The 15,091-nt window shown below is 43.6% G+C and overlaps 1 protein-coding gene across 12 annotated transcripts in view; it reads right to left on the bottom strand.

The window, feature by feature from the left end:
- The window catches only part of NFASC (neurofascin), a 237,865-nt gene that overhangs the window by 34,489 nt on the left and 188,285 nt on the right, over nt 1-15,091 (bottom strand). For 9 of the 12 annotated variants that reach the window (XM_074308924.1, XM_074308925.1, XM_074308927.1 and 6 more), the window contains 4 exons: nt 14,251-14,473; nt 9,042-9,164; nt 7,668-7,841; nt 4,910-4,924 (listed from right to left, as the gene is read on the bottom strand). In XM_074308924.1, the coding sequence (XP_074165025.1) occupies nt 4,910-4,924; nt 7,668-7,841; nt 9,042-9,164; nt 14,251-14,473 (535 nt within the window). Of the gene's footprint in view, nt 1-4,909; nt 4,925-7,667; nt 7,842-9,041; nt 9,165-10,737; nt 10,943-12,720; nt 12,837-14,250; nt 14,474-15,091 lie in introns of all 12 variants that reach the window. The other 3 variants (XM_074308936.1, XM_074308934.1, XM_074308935.1) reach the window with 2 other exon arrangements.

Genomic DNA, 15,091 nt, shown 5'->3' with positions numbered 1-15,091 from the left:
CTGAGTCTGCCACCTCTGCTTAGCATTATGCCTGTTGAAACTTTCCAGCCCTTACAGGAAGGGAACCTCACCAGACAAAGCTGACAAGCAGTCCCCTGCTTGTGCTCGAAGACTTCCAAGGAGGAGAAGCCCATCACCTTTCAAGGCAGACCATTGCACCTTTAAGAATCTCTAAGTGTTAGGATGTTTTTCCTGATGCTTAAAATGTGATTATTTAAGACCGACTGACATTAAAGCTGTATGTTCTCTTTGTAACTTCTACTCATTAGTCTCAGTTCTACCTTCTGGAGCCAAACAGAACAAATCTAATCATTTCTCCATATGACAATCCTTCAAATACGTGAACACAGCTATCTTGTTTCTCAAGTCAATTATTTCTCTTCAGGCTGAACATAGCTAGTTCTTTCAATTACTCCATGAGATATTCTCAGGGTCCTTCCACAGCCTCTCCACTAGGGCCCACTTTAGCTTATTAATGTCTTTCTGAAACCATGGTACCCAGAACTGAGCACAACACTCTGGATGAGGTCTGATGAGAGTACAGTACAATGGGGTTATCCCATCTCAGTTTCTAGAAACTAGGCCCCTCTTAATAGAGTCCAAAATCATTTTACATTTTTTGGCTTCCATAGCTCACAAGGTGAGCTTGCAGCCCACTAAATTCCCAGCTTTTTTTTTTTTAAAGAATTACTGCTGTCTACCTATGCCCTTTGATTTTATTATACTTATGAAACTGATTTTTTTGTACCTATGTTTGAAATTTTACATTTATCCCTACTGAATTTCACCTTATTAGATTCAGTCCAATGCTGTACCTTGTCTAGATATCAGCTGTCATACACTGTGTGATTCAGGGATAAAACCCTTCAAAAACTCAGTGGGAACATGACCAGGATCATTGTAATTAGCAGCCATGGATCTGATTTTCATGAGATGTTGATCAGAAGGCATTATTCTAATGGGTCCAATTTGGGAAGGAAATAATTCTCCCAAGACAGGGGCTAGAACAGGCATTTTTAACCTGGATCCATGAACTTGTTTAATATTTTGATAACTATATTTGTTATGAAATTTAATCAACTTGATTTTTCCCCAATAATGTTAAAACATTGATAACTATATTTAAGAATAGTTGGTTTCTTTTATAATCCTGAACATTTACTTTGTAGTTAAAAGCATTATACTCAAAAGAAAATCATAAGCTTCATCACATTGAGAATGAATTATGACACAAAATATTTAAGAACTCATGGCTTGGAGAAAAACAGAAAAAGGACAAAGATTTCAAACACAGACTCACATAGAACCTCCTAATGGGGAGGGAGCTCAGAATGTACTCAGTTCAACCTGTAACTAAACATCAATCCCCTTTATTCCATCATTATAAAGTGGTCACCTATCCTCCTCTTGAAAATTGGCAGTGAGTGACCCTCCCCCTAGAGGTAGCCAGGTAGCACCATGCTTAGAGAAGTGAATCTGGAATCAGGAACACCTGAGTTCAAATCCAGCCTCAGATAATTATTAGCTATGTGACTCTGGGCAAGTCAAAATTCAACTCTGTTTGCTTCAGTTTCCTCATCTGTAAAACAGGGATAGTAGTAGCACCTTACTTTTCATGGATGTTAGGACAAAATAAGATCTTTGTAAATCAGTAAGTACAGTGCTTGGAACATAGTAAGCATTTAATAAATGGTGATTTCTTCCTTCCTTCCTTCCTTCTTTCCTTCCTTCTTTCCTTCCTTCCTTCCTTCCTTCCTTCCTTCCTTCCTTCCTTCCTTCCTTCCTTCCTTCCTTCCTTCCTTCCCTTTCCTTTCTTCCTTCCCTTTCCTTTCCTTTCCTTCCTTCCTTCCTTCCTTCCTTCCTTCCTTCCTTCCTTCCTTCCTTCCTTCCTTCCTTCCTTCCTTCCTTCCTTCCTTCCTTCCCCCTTTCCTTCCCCCCTTCCTTCTCTTCCTCTATTATAGAATCAAAGAATTTCAGAATTAGAATGAACTATTCCATTGGTTCATTAAATTTATGTACCTCCCTCCCCCAACCTATGAGTGTACCACAAAGCACCATCCTGGGCCTTCATTCTGTTTCAGAGTCTCAGTGGCTCCCATATCAATGCAGATGATTCCAAGACTTGATTTCTCTTCTGGATTCCAGCATCACATTGCCAAGTATTTACTGCCTTTGTCACTACTTGTACCACAGGTAGCTCAAACTCAACAAAGCTTTCTCCCCAAATCTACCTCTCTCCCTAATTTCGCTACTTCTAGTGAGGATACATCATTTTTCCAGTCATCCAGATTCACACCTTCCACCTCATAAATCAATTCTTTACTTTCTTACCTTACCTCCCTCCCAGTCAATCAGTTACTAAGTCTTGTTTATTTTATTTCCATGACATTTCTTCCATCCCCTTCCCCCTATGTAGCCACATTTCTAGTTCAGCTCTCATTATATCTCACCTGACTACTGAAATAACCTCCTAATTAGTCTCTTTTTACCAGTTCACACAGCTTCTAAATTAATACAGGTCCAAACATGTTATTCTCCTGCTCAAAAAGTTCCACTGGTTTCCAATTTCTCTAGGATAAAAGACAACTTCCTTTCATCAGCATTTAAAGCCTTTCTTCAGCCTATCTTTTCAAGCTTTTTTTTATATGTCCTTTCCAATCACACACATTATGTTTTCACCAACACAGTTTTCTTTTGATCCCTTGTATAGGAGACTTTTTCCTATTCCCGTACTTTTGCATAGACTATTTCCTTGCATCATCTATTTCTCATTTTTGGAAAGTCCTCCCTCCTAATTTACCTTCCTAGGAATTCCAGCTCGATTTAAATCTAATATGAGTCTTTTCGTGATCCCACAACATGCTCCCACTCTCTTAAATCACTTTGTATTTACTTCCTATTTATTTTGTACTTGCTTGATGTGTACAATTTACATCCCCCAATAAAATGCAAGCTCCTTAAGAGCAAGGAGTGTTTTATTTATGACTTTATATTTTCATTCCCTAGCCCATCGTAGGCTTGCAGTTGAACAAAGTGAATTGAAACTAGATACATCAATGATGAGCTTCTCTCTGACCTACAAATTCATAAAATATCATAAAAAATTAGACAAGGATCTCTAGAGATTATCTAGTCCAACTCGATCATTTTACAGATGATAAAACTAAGCAGACTGACTTCTCTAAAATCACATAGCAAGAAAGTGATTGCAGTTAAAACACAAAACACATTGTGATTTCTGGTTCAGTGCTCTTGCCATTGGAGTTTACTGCCTCTTTAGTTTCCTCTGCTTCCTCTTCTTTTGCACAGCCTTCCCTCACTTAAATGCAGTTTACTTGCATGTCTAACATGGCATCACCTCTTTGATGTCATGGTCCTCTTGGAGAAAGAAGGACAAACAACAACATAAGAAGGATGCTCCCTCAGACTGGTGCTGGTACTGAACGGCCACCAGTGCTCTATGCAGACTTTGATCAAAGTTGAGCTCTCTGGGAAATGACAAGAGTAGGAAGGGTGCATGGTAGAGGAGGCACCAATCATGACCTTTAACCCTGCTCTTTTATTCCCAATTATCTCAGTTCAAGAACTTCCTGCCTATGTCTGTCTGTGCACAGATCCTGATTGGTTCTAAGGAATTAATGGAAGGAACAATTCCAGGAGGAAATGAATCTCTAGCTGACAAAGAACAAGACTAGAATACAAACAGAAGGAAGCAGGGAGATGCAAAAGCAAAGATAATCAACCCAAATGAGGGAGGGGAAAGGGAGAAGGATAGGAACTAACCCAGTGGTAAAAGGTCTAATTTTTGTCTCTGAGCGGAATAAAAAACAATCTCTTTAAGAAAACTCTACTCCTGGCTTCCCAGTCTGCTCTTTCAGGGTTACTTCCTAGTGATCTATGCCCCATCTGAACTGTTAAGCCCTTTTCCTAGAACTCATATATTGCCAATTCTAGATCCATTTCCCTGATCCAGACCAATTCCCACTTCCTACATAGTGAAACAGATTCAGATGGGAATTAAGGCCAAAGCAAGGAAGTTACCTTAGGAGACATTTGCCCTTAAAATCCCAGAAATAAGGACTTTAGGGAGGAATTGAAATTTGGCCACTCTGGCTATCATTTTGATCAGATACCACCCTTACTCCCACTTACTATTCCCTCCCATTCAAAAGCTGCCTTTCAGTTTTCTAGACTGGGGGCTTTTTTAAAAAGAAGTTTTGCTTCCTTGGGAGGCAGAGAGCAATTATCACTCAGGGGCCAGTAGGATTAGAGCCCCAATTAAGACAGAAGGTCAGGCAAGGAAGGCCCTATTCAAGACTGCATTCATGGTGGCCTCCATGAGGCAGCCCCCCATCTAGCAGCAGAACCAGCACTGGGCACCCATGCAGCATGCACTGCCAGCATGCATATACTCTTACCCCATTTCTCCATTTCAGTGGCTGGGAACAAGACCAGGTGGGAAGGGCCTGGCATGGACTAGCCCCTGATACCATCTGTGACCCTGGAGGGCATTTCTCCTCCACACTCTGAGACTACCTTTTTGGATAATTCACTAGTTGCTCAACCAGACTTCCACAACTGATGGTCAGTAATCTCCAAGGTATAAAGCAGAGCAGCCAGTAGTCCTAAGGTCGAAGGTTTGGGGGAAGAGATTTATTCCCTTAAAAGCTGTCCTCTTCTCTCTGTGGAGTCTCTGGGACACTGATCCATGATTTAAGTATTGGGTGGCTTTGAATACTCCTCTGGGAAAGGCCCTTTCCTCTGGGCTTTGCCTCCAGCCACTGAAAAGGACAATTGTAATCCATGCTTTGGCACTAGGTCTTCCCTGGCCTCCCCCACCCTGGATCAGCCTGGGCTCCTCCTGCACCACCCCATGCCATGCTGGTTACCTCCTTGGCTGGTACGATACCTGGGGTTGGAGTAGCTTCAGAAACAGCACCCAAGTGGGGGGAAGGAGAGAGAAGGGCAAGGGAAGGAAGAGAAAAGAGAGGCACAGGTGAAATCACAGGACAAGCACATGGAGAAGGTCTGGGGTTAAACACTGCATGGTGAGACTGAAGGGGACATTGGTCTGTGACCCCTCTTCCATCGTGCCCATATGCCACGTCCACGTCAACACCAGCTAACGCTTGGCAAATACTTCCAGCTTCCCCCAATCAGTCTGAAGGGTTGCACCAGATCTGAAGATGTTAGAACCGATTTTTTTCCTCCTGGGTTATGGGGTTATTTCATGAATTAGGAGTTGAGGTGGGGTATTTGTCTATTCTAATGTTCCCCTGGAAGATCTTAGAGGTCAGAAAGTCACAAGAATGGGTCAAGAAGCCCCTTACCCGCTTGTTCCTATTACCCATAAAAGTGCTGACCTAGTCAAGATGGTCTATGATTTAGTGGGCTGAGAAAGTACCCCACGATATTAGAGAGATGGAGAGCCTCACATAGGAATGGATCTTATAGCACTAAATGGAATAGATTGGGTTTGGGGGAGGGAGAGAGTACAGCTGGCTTGGGCTATTCCCAACTCATCCCTGGGATGTTTGTAGGACAGAGATGCTGACAGTGGCTCTGGAGTGCCTTTGCTTGTCCTTTGCCCTTGAGTTTTTCCTCAAACCCATTAGATTGAGGGCCCTAAGTTACAAGCCAGGATTCATGGCAAAAACCCAAGCCTGAGAGAAGGTCTTGCTTTGTCCTTTTATCCCCTAGAGCAGCTGAACTTTTTCTCTGCTAGTCACAATGGAGCTTTATCGGCTTTTCTGCATCTGATCTGGGGGTGGGCTGGGCAGGAGGAGGAGGAATGTTTATCTCCTCCTGGGTCCTTCTCTGATGTGGGCCATCTAGCCTGCAGGAAGTCTCCACCTCCTCCCAGGAAACGTGCCTGCCAATGCTCAGGGGCAGAGTGACCCAGCCTTCTGATGATTACTCTCTCCAGACCAGAGAGCGCATTCCTCCATCAGCTTATTTCCAAGTTAGCTGTGTCCTTTGTCTATCTCATCTCCTGTCACTGTTACAGAGCTGGACTGTTGAGCTTTGAACATGTTTAAAAAGATTTTTTCCTTCTGGCTTCTGGTTCTATTTCAAGAATTAGCTATTATCTTCCTAGGAGTTGAAGTGGGGTATTGGTCTATTCCAATGTTCACCCAGCAGATCTTAGAGGTCAAAAAGTAACACAAATAGGTCAAGAAGCCCATTTCACTCCTGTTCCTATTATCTATAAAAGTGCTGACCTAGTCAAGGCGGTTTGACTGTGATTTAGTGGGCTGGGAAAGCACCCCATGATATTAGAAAGATGGAGAGCCTCACCATAGGAGAAAGGGATGTGGGTCCTATCAAGTATCTAGGGCCAGGCAAGTAAGGGAGTAAAAAAGCTCTTTAGGAATGGAAATTTAAGGGATTCCAAGAAGTTCCTTAAGATGAATTTGTGAGATGTCTAGTTAAGTCCAAGGACACTGATAAGGGAGGCTGGAAGCTTCCTTGAGCTTTTGGAGCAGTCCTGGATGTTTGTGTCTGGAGGTACATAATGATTTTCTTCCTCTATAGACTAGATCAGACAATTTGGTGGTTTTCAGGGCCTCACATAAACCCTATTCTTCTCCTGAATAAGGCCTTTTTGGCAAGAGAGAGTGGCAACTCTGAGTCTGAGATCCTTGGTGGACAGCTAAACAACAGCTGCCCCTAGTGAATTTCCCCTCAAGACATAGCTAGGATCTTGGTGTTCAGCCAAACTCATCCTGTAGAGTAACAAAACCAGCGCTGGTACCTTAAACTACTAAATGATTTGGGCTTTTAGGGAAGTTGGCTTGGGAGATGCCCATTTCCCCAAGCCACTTCCTCCTCCTGCTTTTTTTTAAAATTTAACCATTATAATGTGACCTTGAGAGCAGAGACTGTTTTTTTTTCCCCTTTCTTTGGCTCCCCACTACTTAGCACAGTACCTGAGATATAGTTAGCATTTAGTAAATGCTACTCCCTCTCACTCAGGTTGCAGAGCTACCTTCCTCCATCTTTTCCTGAAGAGCAGCTACAGAAGGCCATTTGCAACCTAGACCTTCGATCTAAGCCCATCACTGCTTCCTGTCCATTCAATTCCAAGAAGTCCCATATTAAGGCCAGAGTTGATCCTGGCTAAGTACTGGGCCCTAGGAAAACATTTTGGGTCTCAGGATCCTCCTGAATATTATTATAACTTATTTCCTTATTATTCCTTATTTCTTATTCTTATTATTCTTTATTCCTTATTTCCTTAGTTAGTGAGTACACACATTACCCATGGCATTCCTCTTATAGATTTATTTCCAAAGCAACTTCCCTCATCTATCAATTCCTTTCATCCTCCTCTTATCCCTATGAGAAAGAATAGACATAAGGGACCTTTCTAAAGATTACATTAGGACTTAGAGTTGTTCTAAGAAGCCTAGTAATAGCCTGACTAAGGCCCAGTATGGAGTTCTTTCTAACAGGTTGAGCAGATATAATCTCTTCAGCTGAGAAGAAATCTTCTGGGATGTTGCTACCAAGGATGTAGCAGAGATGCTACATGTGGATGTAGGAGAAAAAGATGGTTTGGTTCATGTCAACAGGCAACTGATTAAATCAGGAGCATTAGCTTCTGCTTCTTGTTGTACCACCCCTTCAGAGGCTCATCCAAACTCAAGTTGGCTCACCAAACCTACCTTCATTTGGTGGAGCTGGAGACTCCTCCGTGACCACTTCTCCAGGACCCACTTGGGTCCTGGCACTGAGTGAGAAGCGGTATCGGGACACAGGGTCTGCTCTCTGTATTGAGAACTTAGTCTGATTGGGAGAGAAGGTCTCAATCACAGCCTTCCCTGTCTTGGTTCCATTAACTGGAGAGAAAAAACAGAGGAGAGTGTTTTTCACTTTGAGAGTCCTTTAAAAGAAAGCAGTGGAAGTTGCCTAGTGCCCATGGGGACTAGGGGAACTGGCCAGCTTCAAGGCAGTTGGGTTTAAAGGCAAGGGCTTGGCCAGAATGGTTTCTTGAGTTTTCTTGAAGCCACACAGTTCCTATTTTCACCCTGCTATCATCATCCCTGTAAATAACTGCTCCTATTTAGACCAAGTCTTAAAGTCTCTCTGGACATTAAAGCATTGTAGAAGACACATCTAAGTTCTGAATTTATCTGTTTCTAAAAAAAACCCAACAATACTTAATACAAAGTCATTGGGCTTGATTTCAAAGATTACTGGCTTCTTTCTTAAAGGGCCCATTCAATGTACTTTAAAGGATTCAGGGGTCAGACTTAAAGTCCCATTCTGAACAGTACAAAAAGTCTATTGTTAGACAACTGTAATGATCAAGAAAGTAAAAGACCCTTTAAGCTTCCTGAAGAGCTACTGCACCACCTATTTTTAGTTCTTAGAAACTCTAGAGATCTTAAAAATAATGAGCTCTCTTCTGATACCTAGGGACCTCAGGGAGGTAACTGATATGGGGGGCAAGAGAGGCTAATCCCAGATTTCTTCTCATTCCACTTTTCCTCAGCACCTGGGTTCAGATCATTTTGCTTTGCTGGGATCTCTCTCCCGCCCCCATCTATCTGTCTATGTCTCTTTCTCTCTGGCTGTGGCTCTGTCTTTTTGTCTGACTCTGTGTCTGTCTCCATCTCTCTCTGTCTCTGTCTCTCTTTCTATATATCTCTGTCTCTATATCTCAGTGTATCTGTTTCTGTGTCTTCCTCCTTCCCTCCTTCTCAACCCTTCCCCCACCCCTTCATCCCTCCCTTTCCATTTGTTTGTATGTTTCTTTGAAAGCCCCTGAGTCTTGGGAGCCTAGACCCAATATAAGCCCTTTTCTCTCCCATTCCAACAGTCTGGGAGTTTTCCCAAGTCAGGCACTACTTATATTTAGACTGGGAGTTTCTTGTGGGTGCAATTGTTTTTTCCATCAGACTGGGCCCTCAAAGAACATGGTACTGGCTCTTTCACAAAGAGGCTGCTCAGTACACGGGCTTCAGTCTGATTCCCTGGGAGTGAGCGGTCAGAATGGGGATGGTCTTTTCCAGATAAGGAGAAGGAACCATACATACAGGCAAGGTATTTAAGATTGTATCCTGTCAGGATCCCATTGGGGTGTTCAGGGTGATCCCATTCCAGGTTGATTGTCTCCAGGTTGGGCTGCCGGACTCGGAAACGTCTGGGGGCACTGGGTACTTGGGGAAGGAGGAGAGAGCAGGGGAGAGGAGTGGAGGGGCAGAAGGGCAAAGGGAAAGACAGGAAAAACAAAACACAAGCATGAAGGTAACTGAAACTGCCCAGCTTCTAGATCAATATATGTTGGACTATATAGAAATGAAAAATTAATAACTAGATGACCATGAATTGGAGGCAGGGGCCCCAGGCTTGGGAGGGGTGTTTTGGGACACATATAACTTTGGATCTTTGCCACTAAGCTCAGGGATGCTTAAGAATCAGTAACCAGTTTGCAAACACTTAAATGAGGATTGACTAAGTGTTGACTATGCCCCTAGAAGGATGCTAAGTTACTAGAGAATTCTTTTGAGGTTGAGTAGGGCAGCTGTTCCTTTTTTAGCAATTTGGTGTGAATTTACAGAATGAGGGTCTGTCACTGGACAGAAACATGAGATGTGGTTACTGGGAGACAAGAAGCTGATGGTGGTTTCTTTTGAAATTAAGAGGAAAAAGGGAAGTGAAGGGATAGGAGATCTAAGATGGGAGAAAGAAGGGAAAGAAAAAAGGAAGAGAGAAGAAAAGGAAAGGAAGAAAAGAAGAAGTGAAAAATCAGGAAAGTATGGCAAACTGAAAGAAAACAGAACAGGAAAAAAGAGGTGAGAAATCAATGACTATGATCATGTTCCCAGATAAATTCTAGTCTCCTAAACAAAGCTAGTCCCATTGATTAATAGGCTCAATCTGGAGCATAATGTAATATAACATAATATATCATCATATATTAAGAATATGGATTCAAGAGCATAGTATAATATAACATAATATAGCATCATATCATATCATATCAAGAATCTGGGTTCAAATTTCAGCCCTACCACTTGTTAACAAATTACTTAATTTCTCTGTGCTTTAAGTTTGTCATCCACCTATAAAATGGAGATATATGATAGACACAATTTCTCTCAAAAAGATGCTTTTGAGGATCCAGTGAGATAACATAAATCATTGATTTGTAAACAAAGTGTTAACATAAATATCAGTGATGTTCTGACTCTAGTTCTGACAAGGGTTTGCTATGTGATGTTGGACAAATCAACTTAATCTCTCAGTTTTTTTATCTACAAAATTGGACAAGTGGCTTCTAAGATTCCTTCCAGCTCTAATAGGTTGTACTTGCTATACGATCCCTGTGGTGATGGGAGAGAGTTCAGGAGATTGTGTTCTTATGATACTGACAAAGCTGCTGTATCTCTTTTGAATTGGGGTCCCTCGGGGATTCAGGGTTGAATGAGCTGTTTGTCTCTGGCACAGAGAGCTGGGAGACAGTCGAGGATCTGGGTGGTCCCCTTGGGAGTCAGTCTGTAATCTCAGATCTGGAATTGTCCCATCCAGTCCCGAGCAGCTTTTCTCTCTATAGCCTTTCTGCTGGAGCAGTCAAGGAGATTCCAGAGGGTCCACGGATTCCCCAAAGTCACGTGGATATTGGCTTGCATTGTCCCGCGCCAGCCTATACGGCAGCAATACCAACTTGACCAGGGTTGGTCAGGGTGGCCACCCTGCTCTTGCCCGATTGGTATTGCCATGAAGACCTACCTCCTTCTGGAGTGGTGAACTCCTTGACTTCACTGCGAGGCCCATCGCCTCTCCCATTGACCACAACCATCTCCAGTTTGTAGTTGCTGTAGGGGAACAGGCTTGACACTACACCTCGGGCTCGGTCACTGGAGAAACTGGCAAATTGTCTCTTTTGAGACACCCACAGGCCCTTCAGCAAGCTGCTCTCCCTCCAGAAATAAGCCTTGGGGACAAAGGCAGACCAATGAGAGGTCTGCCATCCCAGCTGACTGGTTAGTGGTTAGTGGCTGGCGTTGGCGGCCTTTTAATTGGACTCAGAATTTTCTCCTAATCCCAGAATCTTCAGCACAGCCTCCAAACTTGAGGTTGGTGGCTTAGCTGTAAAAAGGCTGAGGTGAACACAAATTTATGGCAGATAAGTGAAATATTTTGTTGGTCTCATTCATTTTCCGATCCATGTCACCTCCTGGGAATGGTGATGGCTAAATGTGTGCCTCTGCTCGTCCACATTGGGGACGTATTTATAAGGCTCTGACAAGCTCTGTTCAGTGAGTCAGCCACAGAGTCATAAATAAAACCCAGGAGTCCAGGGCAGAAGGAACTCTGCCTTGTGCTCAAGATCATACCTCCAACTAGATAAGAAACAAGTGGAGAGTTTTAGCTAACACTGAAAATCTGAATTTAGGAAGATACCAACTTAATCCCTTGATACCAAATAGTTTCTATTCAAATCCTTTGGTGACATTTAGGAATAGGCTAGACAGCTGCCTATCTGGGATAGGTTAGATAATATTCTTTCTAGAGACAGGGAGATGGACAGGAAGATTATCAGACAGAGGCTGAATCTTCCTTTATTGGGGTTACTGTGGAGAAATCAGACATAGGGTTCAATTGAATGACTTCCTAAGGTTTTTTTTTCCAATTCTAGGATTCTGTAATATAATATTGTAATAGGGGAAAGTGAACGTTCATAGATTTATAGGAAACAGTGGAAAGGTGGTGATCACACTCCCTGTCTCCATTCCTTGTCCTCCCTCCTTCCTTCCTTGCCAGTGTTATTTGGAGCTTCCAGGGCTCATTAGGGAGCAAGTTCAGGAAGGAGGTCAGAGTTAGGAAACTTTTAATGCTCTCTCAACTCTTGGCAGAAAATCACCAAGAGAAATGGATTGGGTGAGTGTGTGAGCAAACAAGCTTTGAGTTAAAAATTTCTCTCAAATACTTACCTATTTTATTATCCAGGAATGGATACCCATTCATTCCCACCCTGACTTGCCCAACAGCCAACTCTGAATGATCCCACTGATCACACATCAAGCACCAGGAGCCCAAAGTTGGTCTCCACTAACTTTAGTTATAAACCTTCCCCACCCATGCCCACCCCTACTTTCCTCTGAGCTATACAAGAGGACTAATTTGAGAGGTTGCCCCTCTTCCCTACTCTGCAGAAGGACTGGCTAATGAGCAGAGGTGCTGCAAGAAGTCTTGGACCTGGGTCATACATCCTCTATTCAGTCAGTCCCTGGATAATTGAGAGTTGGCTGTGATTATACCAAGGAGTTGGAGATCTTTTAGCTGCAATCTCAGTTAGTTTGGGATTTAAAAACACTTACGTTGGGGAGGAGAGGGAGGTGGGGAAAGTAGTCCAGAAGCAATTAAAAAGATGGGATGAGGAGTGTATCAGAGGTAGCATTTTCACACCTATTTGACGGCTTACACATACCCAGTGTGTAATATGTAACAAACTATGCTGTGCCAATCCAAACTGACTCCTAGTCACCCTCTGCTAGATAAATCCATCCCTCAGGATGGAGACTGGGATGACCTGGATAGTGGTCTGAAAAAAGAATCCCAGGTACCCACTTTTGCTAAGATTAGCTCTCCCAGCTGGGTTGACAAACCTGCCCACCCCATCCAGAATTAGTGCACCAGCCATCTGCTGCTCCCCAGTCCCTGGTTAGTCAGCAGGGCAGTTAGGCAGGGCCAGGAGGCTGGCTTGCTCACTCGATACTCTCTAAGCTGACCCTGGACCGTGTCCAGGTAGACTCGATTCCACTGAAGGCCGATGGCTGTGCTGTTCAGGACTCGAACTTTTACGTCAGTGGGTGCGGCCCTGGGATCTGAAATGTGGGGGAAGAGAGATGAGCCCTTGATTGTGCAGATGGAGTCACAGTGACTGCCTGTGGCCCCTTGAAATCCTTTCTGGACTGTTCTTTCCCACAGTTACTCCCCACAAGCCTCCAGCAAACTGTGAAAAAGAATCCTGATGTCAGAGAGCGTGTTCCCCCAAATAAACTAGGTCATCAAGGGCAAGGAATATCTCTTCTTTCTCAGGGTTTCTTCCCCAGTACCCATCCCTGGCATCCGAATGTAGTGAACTTCAGGATATGTGTGTGTGGGTAAGCTTTCTGATGGAAGAGCTTCTTTCCTACCTGTTGAAGATTTTCTTACCTTTCCCTTATTGTATATATCCTTCAAACATCTCATCATGGCCAAGGCTATAGTAAACATCTTCAGTGACTACCCTGGAAAGGAACCCAAACCTCCCAACCCCTCCACTGGAGACAATGGCCTTGGAGGACCTCCTTCCTCCTAGTAAGAAGGTTAAGCTATTGCCCTAAATGGCAATTAAGAATGGCAATGAACAGAGATCTTGGTGGGTAACAGTGACATGCCTTTTGACAGAGAACTATGTTTTTCTATCTGGAGACTGTTGGCCAAGAAGGCAGGGAAGAGCAGAATGGATCCCTACCTGTTGATTTTCTCTATTTGTGTTCTCAGATGATCTCTAGAAGCTCAGTCCTGAGTCAAGCATTTCCAAGAAGTATGGGCCTCTTCTCCATTCCATTTTGTCAGTGTGGACATCCCAATAGCCCTCTCCCAGACCAGACCTAGTCCCAAGTTTAAATCCCTCTCTAAAGAGAGACATCCATCACAGGATGGGGGAGACAGCTCATCTCTATATGACACCAGATGATACTCTGGAGACCTTAACATTTCCCTGCATCTAATATTGGGGTTAATCCATGAGGTCCCAACTTTAAATCCCTCTTTAAAGGAAGATGTCTAAAACAGAATGGGAAAGACAGCTCACTCTCCTTATGATACTCTGGAGACCTTACATTTCTTTGCATCTAACATTGAGTTAATCCATTGAGAGACCAACAAGTCATCCTGGGGTAGGAGGGTTCAGGGGCACAAAGGCAAACACACATGTGCCCAGGCTTCTGATGCTTTCCTTGCAGATCATCTGTAAGACCTGGGTAAACCCTAGCTTAGTGCTAGCCCTCAACTGTCTCTGCTCTCATCTCTATTTTGATTTGCAAGCTCTTGGCTTGAAGTCATGATGGCATGCATATAGGTGTGGGGACCAGGTGTGGAAGCAAGCTGGCCGCCATGCTCTTGGACGGCCTTCATTTGGGTCTCCATGGCTAAAAATCTCAGGGCATTTCCTATAACCAGTGGCTTCCCCCTGGAGAACAAGAGGTGGGGTCTGAGGGGTTTTGGTGGGAGAAGACAGAGGAGAGAACTCACAATCTTCCCCAGAGTAGCCAATGACGGTGTCTGGCTCAGGTCCCTTTCCAAAATCATTCTCCGCCTGCACTCGGATCTCATAAGGCACGTAGACAGGGGTCGGCGACACCGTGTAACGGGAGCCCCATACCGTGGCGTTGTTCCAGCTCTCCCTTCCTTCTCGCCGCCTCCATTTAACAATATAGCGGAGGTTGGGTCCGAATGCAGACGTGGCGTTCATGGGCTGAGCAAGAAAGAAACAGAGCAGACAGAAAGGGATAGGGAGGAATCTGGATCACGAAACTACTCCCTGTCCTGCTGCCTGTGTCCAATACTCTTCCCTCCCCAAGTCTCCGACTTACAAAGTAAAATAGGAGCCAGCGGCCTCTTCCCTCAATGAAAGCTGAGAATATGACATGTACCTTAGTTAGCACTCATCTCAATAGGAGAGACAAGACAGTGGCTCGGGGTCAGGAAGACCTGGTCCAAATTCTGCCTAATAATAATCCGTGCTGGCAAAGGGAGTTTCTTTATTTGGACATTCTCTAATCCACAAAATCCTGTCTTGAGGTTCTATTCCTTTGCAGGGGCAGTTAGGTAGTACAATGGGCAAGTTCAAATTCAGCCTCAGATACCACTGATTAGGTGACTCTAGGCACATCCCTTAACTGCTCCCAAGCTGCTGATGAGAATTAAATAAAATAATGAATCAATCATCAAGTGTTTAGCACAGTGCTTGGTACATAGTAAAGCACTATATGAATGTTAACTATTACTAGCTGTTAAATATAGAACCAAAGACCCAATTATCCACTATCATCTGTGGCAAAATTTTAATATGTTTACCTTTTTTTAAATTACC

This window comes from Sminthopsis crassicaudata, chromosome 4, assembly GCF_048593235.1.
Source record: "Sminthopsis crassicaudata isolate SCR6 chromosome 4, ASM4859323v1, whole genome shotgun sequence".
Lineage (NCBI taxonomy): Eukaryota > Metazoa > Chordata > Mammalia > Dasyuromorphia > Dasyuridae > Sminthopsis > Sminthopsis crassicaudata.
The sequence above is the reverse complement of the archived record's forward strand: the minus strand, read 5'-3'. Positions and strand labels throughout refer to the sequence as shown.